Source organism: Brassica napus, chromosome A10, assembly GCF_020379485.1.
Source record: "Brassica napus cultivar Da-Ae chromosome A10, Da-Ae, whole genome shotgun sequence".
NCBI classification, from domain to species: domain Eukaryota; kingdom Viridiplantae; phylum Streptophyta; class Magnoliopsida; order Brassicales; family Brassicaceae; genus Brassica; species Brassica napus.
In genome coordinates, this window is record NC_063443.1 from 516849 (window position 1) to 529455 (window position 12607).

A 12607-nucleotide genomic window follows, 5' to 3' on the forward strand; every position below is an offset into this window, starting at 1 on the left:
ACGCAGTTTTCACTATACATATTTCTTTAGTTGAGGGCATTTGTACAAATATCAAACAAGTCCGTTATATATTAATAAAAAAACATTTAAAAAATTATAACATGTAGTTTGTACTAATTAAAAAAATGTCATGTTAAGTTATCATGTATTATAATACTAATTTTGCTTACGTGGTGGTTTGAGAATCAATTGAGGATTTTGTTAGTCCAAAATTAAATTGATAGAGAATGTTATATTATATAGTATGTTAATTATGGACTATTCATTTATCAAATTGAAATTAGTATATATTAATTCTTTCTTTAAATAAAACCTACGAAATTATCTAATGTGATTAAAATATATATGTCAATTAATAATTTTAAATAATAAATATTTGCTAACAATTTGTATACTTTCTATCATTTTGTTTAATTATTTATTATTAAAATAAATTACATAATTACATTAATCATATAATAAAAAATTAGATTTTTTTGGTATATGTTGTATTTTAAATTTCTTAAAACGTGTATAAATTACTAAAACTGTTAAAAGTCTCACACAATCTTTTATGACTAATGTTTAATTATTTTTCTATAATAAGATACAATAATTATAAAATCATATGAATAAATAATTTTATTTTAATAGGTGTTATGTTAATATATATATATATATTTCATATCTTTTAAATTAAACTATACATCATATGAAAATACATACTTATATTTTGATATCTACCTTGAATATATATTAAAATTTTAATATTTTAATTTTGAAATCTTCATTGTTTTTTTAAATGATTATAAATTATTGAAACCACTAAACATTTCACATTTAAAAAAATCATTGTGTAAAATTTTGTTACATAAATATACAAATAATCATAAAATCATATGAATAGAAACTTCATTTAATAAATATCCATATTAAAAGTATATTATATATCTATGGTAATATCATTTAAATTTAATAATATATATCGATAGATAAGATTGATTGTTTTGATTTATTTACCTTAAAATGATTGCGAATAAACAAGAGCTATCATTTGATTTATATGCGCACGCCAAATTATTACATAATAGTAACTGATTTCTTAGTTATTTAATATATAATTATTATTTATTATTTCATAATATGCAGAAAAACACAAAATAAGTAATAAATATAAAATATTTATTCTGCACAAGGTGTGAATCTTAATCTAAGTATGTGTCTCTTTAAAAAAATAAATCTTAAACATTTTCTAAATCTCAAGCCAAAATAAAATAATGAAATGAGAATAAACTCAAAAATCAATATTTATATGGAGCAATAACCAAAATGAAAAAAATTGACACAAAAATGAGAAAAATATTGAAGATATATAAGAGTGATATGCGAACGTAAACTTTTCATAACCATAATTAACTGTTAAATTGCTAAATCATGATATAAAACCGAGCTGATATAGTTTCATTGTAACCAAATAGTAGGTCTGAGATTATTCGGCCTAAACGTTAGGTTCTTATGTAATAATTGAGTTTTTGACCTAAAATAGTTTTAAAAATAAGATCTACTCATCAGTAAACGAATTATGTAATTAACAAATTTTTTAAAAAAAAATTGTTTAAAAGCCAAAAATATTAATTCGATCAAGAATATAAATTTTCCTTTTTTTCATACGATATTTTTTAAATAATTTTTATATAAATTCAACTTGTAGATCTTATCCTAGCAGTTAAATATGAAGGGTAGACGGGGGCACGTGCCCCATAGCTTTTTCTCTCCGTCGGCCCCTGGGTACTACGGTTGATTTTTTTTTTTCTTTAAACAAAAACTTACGGTTGATTAAACTGTTTTTTCATACAAAAAGCCTGGATAGGACTTAGCTCATCAAGACCTAGGCCCTTAAATATACTTAGGCCAAGTATTTAACTCTTTGTCCGCAGTGCACAAAATCCAAACATGTCTAAAACCCACCTGTATTTTGGACTTTTCAGTTTTTAAAGTTACCGTACGTGTAGAAAAGAGGAAGAAAGCCAAGCGTAGGTTTACATTTGGCCGGAGTGCAGAAAGTCCAAAAAAAACATGTACACTAACCCGCGCTAACTGAACAACAAATTTTTTTAATTTTTAATGCTATAATATGTAAAAAAATCCAATTTTTCTTTATGTGAGTGCCACATAAGCTGGTGAAAGTATAACTCCAAACTGAAAAAGAGATCACATAATCATATTATTATACGGACATCTATATATACATGTGACCTCTTTTTCAGTTTGGAATTATACTTTCACCAGCTTGAATGTGGCACTCACATGAGTTTTTGTGGTAGGGTTATCAAAAGAAAAATTGGATTTTTCTACATATTATAGCATTGATTTTTTGTTTCTCAGTTAGCGCGGGTTTGTGACATGTTTTTTTTGCCAGATATACTACTTACTAGACTGTTTTTTTTCTTCTTTTTATTTGATAACCGTGGAAAGGATAACTTTTAGTGATTTGGAACAACTGAATAAAATTCAATTATATCGTTTAGTTTAAAGTTTATGAGAATATACCAGTTGTTTTGCGTATTTTATTTGTAGAAATCAAAGGTATGCCTTCAAATATCTTAATGCATATGTAATATTATGTATCTATCGAGAGCCTGGGCAGGACTTAGCGAATCAAGATCCAGGCTCGTAAATATACTTTGGGCCTAGTATTTAACTCTTTGTCCGGACTACACAAAGTCCAAACATATCTAAAACCCACCTGTATTTTGGACTCTGCAGTTTTTATTTTAACGTTATCGTAAATGAAGAAAAAAGGACGAAGCCAACGCGTAGGACCGTAGGTATACATTTGTGTTTATATATTCTACGGTTAGATTTCAACCTTACAATTCCATATATCTTTCTCTGCTGTAACCTAACTACATATCCTTTACAGGTACACTGAACAGTACACTAACATAGACATATAGTAACATATATACAATTATACAAAGTTATACATAATCATTATTATATCTATATATACCGAAGCTTCGTAGCATTAACAAAGAAAAAATGTTTTTTTTGTAAAACAGAAAAAAAATGTTTAAAACTAGTAATACCAAAGGTATAGTCATAAGAAACTGAAAATATTACATTACGTTTAAAATTTCATATTATCTTTAAATCGAAAAGAGAAGATTCATTTAATAATTTCGAGCTTAGACCAAACGATGAAACATATTTTTGACCCAAAAAAGTGTTTCGTACGTAAATACAAAAATTAAATAACCAACAAGTTAAGAAATGAAATTAACATGCAAGAAATGGAGTGAGTCGCCGCCATGAAGAAAAATAAAAAGAACAAAGCGAATCCTGAGTTATAGTTACGATTATTTGCTAAAGAAATTTATATATAACTTAAAAATATTTGTTCATTCGAAGCTATTATTAGTGTTTACTCCCTCCGTTTCAGAATAGATGATGTTTTAGAAGATTGTTTTTGTTTCAAAATAGATGATGTTTTGATATTTTGATATTATTTTTAATTTTACTGAGAACTGTGCAACCAATCAAATACTGCAGTCATTTATGTAATTGGTTGAATGAGTTTTAAATTATATTTTTAAGTTACTTTTTTGAAAGAAAAGAGATTTCTTAATCTTTGTGCATTAAGCCAAAACATCATGTATTGTGAAACAGAGGGAGTATATAAAATCCTAGTGGGTCGACAAAAGAAAAGTTTTAGTGACATGTAAAGTAAGAAAGGCGACGACATTTTCAGCGCGAATTATTGGCCTTTCCTTTTACATTATTTAATAATTTAATGTGGAAATTTTTGGGTTTCAGAAAAGCAAAAACTCTGAAGACCGTCCAAATAAAATGTTTCAGTTTTATTAGATCCGATAATGATACTATATTAACTGACAAATTTCCTTTTGGAAAACGAGGTTCAAGATTCATGTGGTTTGCACTCACATGTGACCTCTTTTTATATACTTTCACCAGCTTGAATGTGGCACTCACATGGGTTTTTGTAGTAGGGTTATCAAAAGAAAATTTGGATTTTTCTACATATTTTAGCATTACAATTTTTGTTGTTCAGTTAGCGTGGGTTAGTGACATGTCTTTTTTTGCCAGATATACTACTTACTAGACCTGTTAGTGGTAGTTGGAGTCGTGTTTATGTTTTAGATTTTTTTTTTCATTAGAAAGCTTAGTATATATGGATGGGTCATATTTCTTATGTATGGAACTACCGTATAAATTGTAAATCGGTTAATATTGAGACATACTAGGTTTTGAAAATCCTTCTTTGTCTTAAGAAAAGGGTAACTGTTTTAAGTTATTACAAAATTACTTTGATTTCTTAAAGTAAAGAAAACTCTCTTTTTTTGTTCGTTATAGAAAATCAAAGAACTCTCTGTCGGCGAGGTCTTGTTGCCGTACATTTCGTGTTATTATATAACGTTTATTTGACGAAAATTAAACTAAATTATAGCATAGTGCCATGCCTTCTCATCATCAATGTGCCTTTTTGTCGTTTTCGCTTTGATTCAGTGTTTAGTTACCCCCATTTTGGTCTCTTACAAATTAAATATAAGTAAACATCTTTACCGGCTAACACTCCTATTTAAGCTAAGCCTTGCTCCATCAGTTGAACTCCTCTCTTATTTTTCCTTAGTTCTTAGGCATCAATAAAACTCTTATAGAATCTCATTTTCTTTTGTGGCTTTCCACATATTCGATTTGTAGCCCATTGTTTTCACGTGTGTCGTAACAAACTTAGTGTCTTGGTTAATAGAGATGAATAGGTACACATTTAACCCACCTGAGGATGAGCTCATTAACTACTACTTGAATAACAAGATCACAGAAAATGATGATCCTGAGGAGAAACAAATAAACGAGGTCAACATATGTCACCATGAACCAGCAGATTTACCAGGTGGGTTATCTTTAAACCCTAATTAAAATCATAAACCCTAAATTTTCATATTAAGAATTTAACATCACTTCTGCATGTTTATGTGTTATTTGAAAGGGCTGGCGAAGATAGAATCGGGTCACACTTGGTACTTCATATCGCCGGTAGAGAAGTTCGGGAAACTCAACCGAAGGAAGAGGGCATCAAAGACAGGACACTGGAAGATAACGGGGAATAGCTGTACGATTAAGGACACTGATGGTAACCCTATCGGTTTAAAGAAGTTTCTTGTGTTCCAAGAAAACAAAAACAGAAGATCATCTACTTTACTACCCACCCCAGCCCAACAACACAAGTTCACTTGGATCATCCATGAATTTCATTCCTTTCTCCACCACCCCAATAAGGTAGTAATTAAAGGTCCAAAAGCGATATTAAAACTGCGACTCTTCTCATTTCCACTTTAAATTATGTTAGTAGCAACTTTATAATTAGATCAAAACATAAATTTGTGACCCAAACTATATGTATGAACTGAAGCGTTAATTAGTGACTATCTATGAATTATGTGAAGGACGCATTTGTTCTCTGCAAACTCAAGAAAAAGACAAGATCACGGAGTGGCGTCGCCGTAGATGCTTCCCCTGCGGTGACAGATCTCTCTCCCACTATCATTTCAGATCCTATACTTAATGACTCCCTGGTATTTTACATAATATGGGAACAACTTTTTCATATATTTAAGGTGTTGGTATATATATATATATATGTTTTTGACTTTTGTGTACAGTCTCAGTATGATTAATATTGTAGCAATATGTTTTTCTTTTATAGAATACTTGTTTAGGTGTGTTTCAAAAAAAAAAAAGAATACTTGTTTAGGTAGAAAAAAAAACATCGGACCAACTGAATCAGATTATTTCATCTTCGATTTTTTTTAATTAGTATTCATTTGACTTTTCAGTACGATTTTGGTTTGATGTGAATGGGTTTAATTGGGTTAAATGATTGCATGATTAATTTTAGATGTTGACGCACCACAAGGACCCTGTCGAAGATTACGGTGGAGACTACTGTAATGACTTAGAAGAGCTAACCCCAGAACTCGACAGCTCTAGGTGGCTTGACCACTCTTATCAGTTCGACAGTAACCACTGGGGAAGTTTCGCCGATACAACGCATGTACGTACGAAATTTTATTTGATAACTGATAATTCTTCAAGTACAAACCAAAGATCCCACGAGCTAGCGTGGTATTTTATGATTTATTGATTTGTTTCTTTGGGACAGTCAAGCTGTGACCACTTAAAAAGTGAGAATACGAGTCCATTGTGTTTTTAGAATATTTACAGTTTGAATTTTTAATCAAAAGATCTAACATGAAGTTATTCAAATATTAAGCATTATATATTCACTCCGTATGTTTTAAGTTTAACCAGTAAGAATGAAAACTTGCATTGTAATAGGTTTAATAATTACTGTAGATTTTGTTTCAAAAGGTTATCCGAGTTATCACAAAGATACTCGTCTTTCATTATATATTACGAGAAAATTTCATACTAATTTAATTAAATTTGTTTCTTGTGTGTTTATTTGAAAGTCATGGGAACAAGGTGAATCCAGCGGTCTCCTTCGCGGAGAAAATGGACACGTATACGGACAAAACACCGTGGAAAACTCGAATGTGAGTGACACAACGTTGAGAAAAAAATTGCTTTCTTATTTTATTGGTATAGAAATGAAATAAAATTACTATTATAGGGTAAAATAAAAGTTTGTTCAAAAAAAAAAGGGTTAAATAAAAGTATTAATTAATTATGTTACAAAAAGTTATTTTATATATTTTCCGCAGCATTTGGAAATCAGCGAGGCAGTGATGGGGCCCGTAACGTTTCCAACTCCCTACACCGACCAAATCTAAATAAGTTAACTGATTGGGACACTTGGGAGTATCAGACTACACACGCCGCTCTTTTACTTCTCAACAAACGCTCAGTTTCAACTGCTTCGAGGACTTTATAAACATTTGGATCTCTTCTACTTTAGTTCTCTTTTGTCTGTCTCTCTATTGATATTATTATTTGTATTGTAATCTTCCTTTTGGCGTTATTGATATTGTACTAGTTTAATTTCACGATCTCCTACGAATATGTTACTCCCATCTATCCATATGTTTCATTATATAAATAGTTTTTATAAACATTTATATAAATAGTTTTTATAAACAGCTATATTAATAGTTTTTATAAACATCTATATAAATAGTTTTTATAAACATTTATTGTTTGAAAATACAAACAATTTTAACATTTCAATACACTTTTTGTATTTATTAAATATTGTGTGACCAATTAAATTATGTAAACTTTTGTAATTGGTTAAACTTATATATTAAATAACTCTCTCCGTTTCATAAGAGATGGTGTTTTAGAAGATTTTTGTTGTTTCAAAATAGATGATGTTCTGATATTTTTATGTTAATTTTATTGAAAACTGTGTAACTAATTAGATGTTGTAATCATTTATGTAATTGATTGGATGACTTTTAAATTACATTTTTAAAACTATTTTTTAGAGAAAAAGTAATTTTTTTAATTTTTATGCACTAAAGAATAACATCATTTATTCTGAAACGGATGAAGTAATTTTTAAAATAACATTTTTTTAACATTAATTAGTGATGTTAACTTAAAATTATTTACATTTTAAAACAGAAAAGAGTATAGTAAGAGGGGTTGCAAACTAGATTTTGAGGTAGCTTTGCACTGTTCCTAAATTCTGTAAATAAAATCTCTCCTGCTAAACTAGGTCAATAAGAACATAAGTTGCCCCAAGAAGTATCTTTACCTTGTGGCGTTGTTGAAATGTTAGAAAGAAAAGAAGACTACGTTACTTTTAATTAGAAAAGAGGGCAAATAGGATTTCCAGTTGCAGACCCTGTCTAGTTGACATTTTTGATTTTGATTAAAGAATCTAAAATCTCTCATGCTAAACCAGACACAGAGTAGTGACGTTTATTTTTCATATTACTGCAATTATCATGTGACAGACTGACAGAAGTAGTAACTACTAGTCTACTACCAAGAGAATACGAAAGTATCTTCATTCTCGAGCTTGTCTTCTCATTTTCTGACCTATTTAGAAAATGGTGCATGATCCGTTTAACCTTAGTAGTCCATTTATTATGTGAAAACAAAAACATGGTTACATAATAAATAAGAAAAAAAATTGACAAAAAAGCAAGAAATTTTGTAGAAATCGTAGATATAAGAACGATAAAGTATTTTAACCGTAAATTTATTCAAATTTTCACAAAAATAAATCACACAGAAGTTTCTCTTCTAGGATTGGAACACTTTAAGAATTAAAGGTTTAGGTAGGACTAGCTAGAGATTGATGACGAAGAATCAAAACGAGTACTACTGTATAAACGAGTCTAGAGATTCGAGAACTAAAAGCGAAATGACACAGCCTTTTTCTTCTAACAAAATTCTCTAATCACAAATTCAATTGTTTATTGGCGCAAACAATGTTGAATACATACGCAAAGAGCATATTCCTATATTCAATTTTCCACACACCTAAAAAATAAGTGCACGCTTACATACATCCAATGTAAGACATGATATAGCGAAATGGATATCCTTAGACGCAACTTCAATGTTTGATTATTATACAGAACCGATCTAGTATGGTGAATTAGATTTTTTTTATCGACAAGATTAGTTATCTGACTAAATATTTACTAATATAGTGAAAAAAGATACTGTTGAGTCTGGCAAGATTCGTGTTAATACTAAAGTATTTTGGTAAAACAATTGTGTTTCAAGTATTTGTTCACTGTATATACTTAAAACAAAGAGGAAGAAACATAAAAGTTAGCGTTACTCTAGTGGGGTTTGGACTTGAACATTAACATGACAACATTGCACGTGGTATACTTACAGTAAAAATTCTATAAATTAATAATGTTGAGATTCTTAGGATTTATTAATTTATAGAATTATTAATTTAAAACTTTTATTTTTAAAAATATTTTTAGTGTAAAAAATGAAAAATATATTGGTTAGAGTTTATAGATTTGAACTTTAACTATTTTATCAGAGTATTTGATATAGTTTATGTATATGATGAATACACATTATATAATACAAATTCACTTTTATATGCAATTTAGTAAAACTAAAATTAAAATTTGAGATGAAATTTATTTTGAAGAAAAATATAAAACAAAAAATTTGTATATGTATGGTAATTATTAATGTATGATTTTAATGAAACCATATAATTATCTAGTTTTCTAAATTTATTAATTTATGGTGTTTATTAATTTGTCGAATATTAATTTATAGAGTTTCTACTTGTATAATGTATTTTGATTCGATATTAATGTTTGTTTACTTTGTTGAATCTGATGCATCTTGTAAAGGTTAGGTAGGATCGTTTGAGTACAGGTTGATGCTACGTCCAAATGAATTTGACAACTTTGTCTTTTCATGCAACTTGTTATCAGTGACTTATCACAATTCGCCTTTATTATTTATACACATAAGGACATATAATACGAGAAAAAAGTCACAAAACAAGATAAGACATAACATAGAACTTTTGCAAATTTGGAAAATACAAAAGGTAGCTCTTGATCTCATTTATTAATAATTAATTATCATGTTCTTGGGTGGGGATAGAAGAACATAGCAGAGTTTTCTTGATGCAGCTTCGGATTTTCCTGTAAAAGAAACTTCCTCTTTTCTTGTTGATGACCTCTTGATCCATTTTATAGTACTCTCCCATTTCATTCCCTTGTACATCATACATCTCCTTGGATGCATCAAGACTGGTTTTTCTCACCTTGAATCATATTAAATTAGAAGCCAAAAATGTTGTGAGTAGCATGATCAGCATTAAGGGACTTTCAGGTCTCAAAGAAAGAGAGAGAATAAGGCTCACCACTTGAGTTGGTGACATTAGCTTGGTTGTTGAGTTGGGAGAGTTTTGTAGGTCTGTGATTTGGTCTATGCGACGATTTGAGTTACCAAAACTATCACAAGCGCTCGAGGTTTGGATGGAGCCCTATAACAGTAAACAAAACGTTAGCGTTGTGAGGTGGAACCTAAAAACAGAGGATTTACCATAGTAAAATTAAGCTTACTGTTGTTGTTGCAGATATCAAATCAGAATCACTATCCTCATCATCACTATGGTCAATGAAACCGGTGAGTGACATTTTAGGTCTGTAATCGTTGCGATTTTCTTGCATAAACAAAAGATTCCCATGCTCCTCCTCATCATTATTTCCACAATTGATAAAAGAGTTCAAATCATGAGTTGAAGCATTGTCTAAACCCCTGCATAATGCATCATGGATCTGAGTTTCCTTCTCCGCATCAAGCAAGCCAGTAAAGTGACGTTGATTCTGTAACCCCTGAAAAAAACGGAAGAATACAAATGAAGTCGTTGTCACATTTCCTGACTGAAACAAATGAAGACCCACCTCAAATTCACCAGAGTTGTTCATATGTGTGAACTGAGAGTGATTATGCTCAACTTCACTACCACCACCAGGAGCAGAAGAAGAAGAAGAAGAAGATAAATCTCTGGGGTCACCCTTAAAGATTATTTTGCACACTGTATATGTGGTCTGCACAAAATCAAACAGGACTTTAAAAAAAAAAAAAACAAACCAATAGCAACACAAAAGCCAAATCTGGATTTGAAAAAGTTAACATACCTGAGTAGGAGTCAAGAACGTAGAAACATATTCATGCATAACCCATTCGGGTTTCGAGTGAAACACCAAAACCCTTTTCTCACCAATCTTCTCCCGGTTCCCTCTCTTTCGGATTATTTCCGTTGTAACTCCTGTTTTCTTCCAAGAACCAGACTTGGTTTTCCTGCTCTGTCTCTCTCCTCTGTTATACTTGTTGTCCTTCCGACCGAAAAAATACCAAATCTGATCTCTCGATTCCCTCCTCGACTTGCCTGGCAAAAAAAAAAGAAGAACTAATTAGTCCATGAGCCGATTTAACAAAGCACGTGCGTGAGACTTACTAGGTAACTCCCAAGGTTCGAAGCTACAGATATCTACTGTGCTAATGGCTTTGTCTACATGGCTCGTGTCACCACCGAGATTTTTGAGCCTGAGGTAATAGTCCACGATCTCCTCGTCTGTCGGAATGAATCTGAACCCCACCCGATTTTCCATTTTTTCAAGGACACGGAAGATTTTAACAGATGAATATAAAGTTCAAAAAAAAAAAAGGATTAGGAGAGAGCTTTCTCCATTGTTGCCGTTCTGTAAGTTAAAATGGAAGGAAGAAGAGTTGCTTTTTATACCAAAAAAATAAATTTATTAAACGTTAATGTTTAAAGGTGAAGTTAGGGGTGTCGATCCGGGCTGGCCCGGTCCGGTTCGGTCTAAACCCACTAAATCCGTTGATATTTGAGCCCGGTTTTGATCCGAAAATATTTTGGGCCTAGAATTCAAAGCCCGGTCTGACCCTCGTAGGGCTATAAGGTTTTCGGGTTTTTTTGAGCTTTTCGAAAAATAATTTATCATTGTCACTTCCATCGTTTTAATATATGTGAATTTTCATTAAAAAATAGTTTCATTTTTTAGTTTTAAAATATAAAGTAAGCTTAAACGTTTCTTCTTTATCAAAAATATTTTACTTTTCCGTATGCTTTTAAAATATATTATAAACAAATCAAATTTAATAAAATTTAAATAATCAAAAATAAATTAAAACTAAATATAAAAAAAAAATTGAAATAGTCAAACGTTTCATAATTAGTATTTGGAAATAAAAAAACATGTTGTACAAAAACTAAGAATTTGTATTTGGAAATAAAAATATGTTGTACAAAAAAAGAAGAATATACATCTGCGAAATTTAAAATGTGACACTTGTAATGATCAAACAATAAAGTGAATTAACAAATTTTATATTTGTTTTATTAGAGTTTTGGATAAAAATATTAAAATAATATGTAAATACTAATAATGATTTTGATTTAAAAATGATAATATTTAAGCTAAAATATAAAATTTCGGATTTTCGATCTTAGTTCAAATGGGCTTCTGTCTAAAATATCCTAAGTCCAAATAGATTTAGTTCGAAAAGTCTGATTTTTTGTTTGTTTATAAAACTAAGCCTAAACCGATATTTTTAGGGATATACAGGTTCAGACTGCGGATTTCGATTCTAATTGACATGTCTTGGTGAAGTGGATAGTCAGTTTTTCTTTTCTTTAGGAAAAACTAATTTCCATTCATTAAATATTACATCTAATCCAGATTACAGCTCAGATCAGTCCACCTGGGATCATGCATCATCAAAAACTTGCTAAACGACGAAAAATAATAATATATATATATATATAAAGTGCTGCTGCATTTTGCGACTATTCTATGGTTATAGAAAGAAAAGAAAAAATAAATCGTGTAAGATAAGATACCGTAGGTTATAAGGCTTGCAATTTTTCTCTTTTTTTTATAAGATATAAACTCACGGTAAATTTTTTGTTGTTGATGTTCCTCTGTAATGTTGTATATGTTTAAATTTTCACTGAAAATTCAGTGAAAAAAAAACTCACGGTAAATTTATATATTGTTTTATTCCAACTGGACATATATTATTTTGCATCATCAACTCGTCAGCGTGTGACGACATGTGCAAGGAGGTATCGGCAGCTGGCTCTCATAAATAATTGTTGTTATTTCCTTTTTTATTG

General features: G+C 30.0%; 2 protein-coding genes across 2 annotated transcripts; one reads left to right on the forward strand and one right to left on the reverse strand.

Annotated features, from left to right (window-relative positions):
• Positions 1 to 1729: 1729 nt before the first annotated feature.
• Positions 1730 to 7019, forward strand: LOC106369395 (NAC domain-containing protein 69). The gene is made up of 4 exons (XM_048743330.1): positions 1730 to 4894; positions 4991 to 5280; positions 5900 to 5972; positions 6472 to 7019. The coding sequence occupies exons 1-4, from the start codon at positions 4753 to 4755 to the stop codon at positions 6618 to 6620; spliced, it is 654 nt and encodes a 217-aa protein (XP_048599287.1). The 5' UTR covers positions 1730 to 4752; the 3' UTR covers positions 6621 to 7019.
• Positions 7020 to 9495: 2476 nt separating this feature from the next.
• LOC106370076 (NAC domain-containing protein 5-like) lies at positions 9496 to 11734 on the reverse strand. Its single transcript, XM_048743332.1, has 6 exons — positions 10925 to 11734; positions 10605 to 10855; positions 10368 to 10514; positions 10026 to 10298; positions 9824 to 9946; positions 9496 to 9724 (listed from the first exon to the last, which is right to left on the reverse strand). The coding sequence occupies exons 1-6, from the start codon at positions 11076 to 11078 to the stop codon at positions 9533 to 9535; spliced, it is 1140 nt and encodes a 379-aa protein (XP_048599289.1). The 5' UTR covers positions 11079 to 11734; the 3' UTR covers positions 9496 to 9532.
• Between the last annotated feature and the right edge of the window lie 873 nt (positions 11735 to 12607).

Bases quoted from the DNA above. Each gene is read 5' to 3' on its own strand.
- LOC106369395 (XM_048743330.1), top strand. From the start codon at position 4,753: ATGAATAGGTACACATTTAACCCACCTGAGGATGAGCTCATTAACTAC. The intron at 5,281-5,899 runs GTAGTAATTAAA...GATTAATTTTAG, and splicing joins TTCTCCACCACCCCAATAAG to ATGTTGACGCACCACAAGGA. The intron at 5,973-6,471 runs CAGAACTCGACA...TGTTTATTTGAA, and splicing joins TGACTTAGAAGAGCTAACCC to AGTCATGGGAACAAGGTGAA.
- LOC106370076 (XM_048743332.1), bottom strand. From the start codon at position 11,078: ATGGAAAATCGGGTGGGGTTCAGATTCATTCCGACAGACGAGGAGATC. The intron at 10,299-10,367 runs GTGGGTCTTCAT...CGTTTTTTTCAG, and splicing joins ACAACTCTGGTGAATTTGAG to GGGTTACAGAATCAACGTCA. The intron at 9,947-10,025 runs GTAAGCTTAATT...TTACTGTTATAG, and splicing joins TGATATCTGCAACAACAACA to GGCTCCATCCAAACCTCGAG.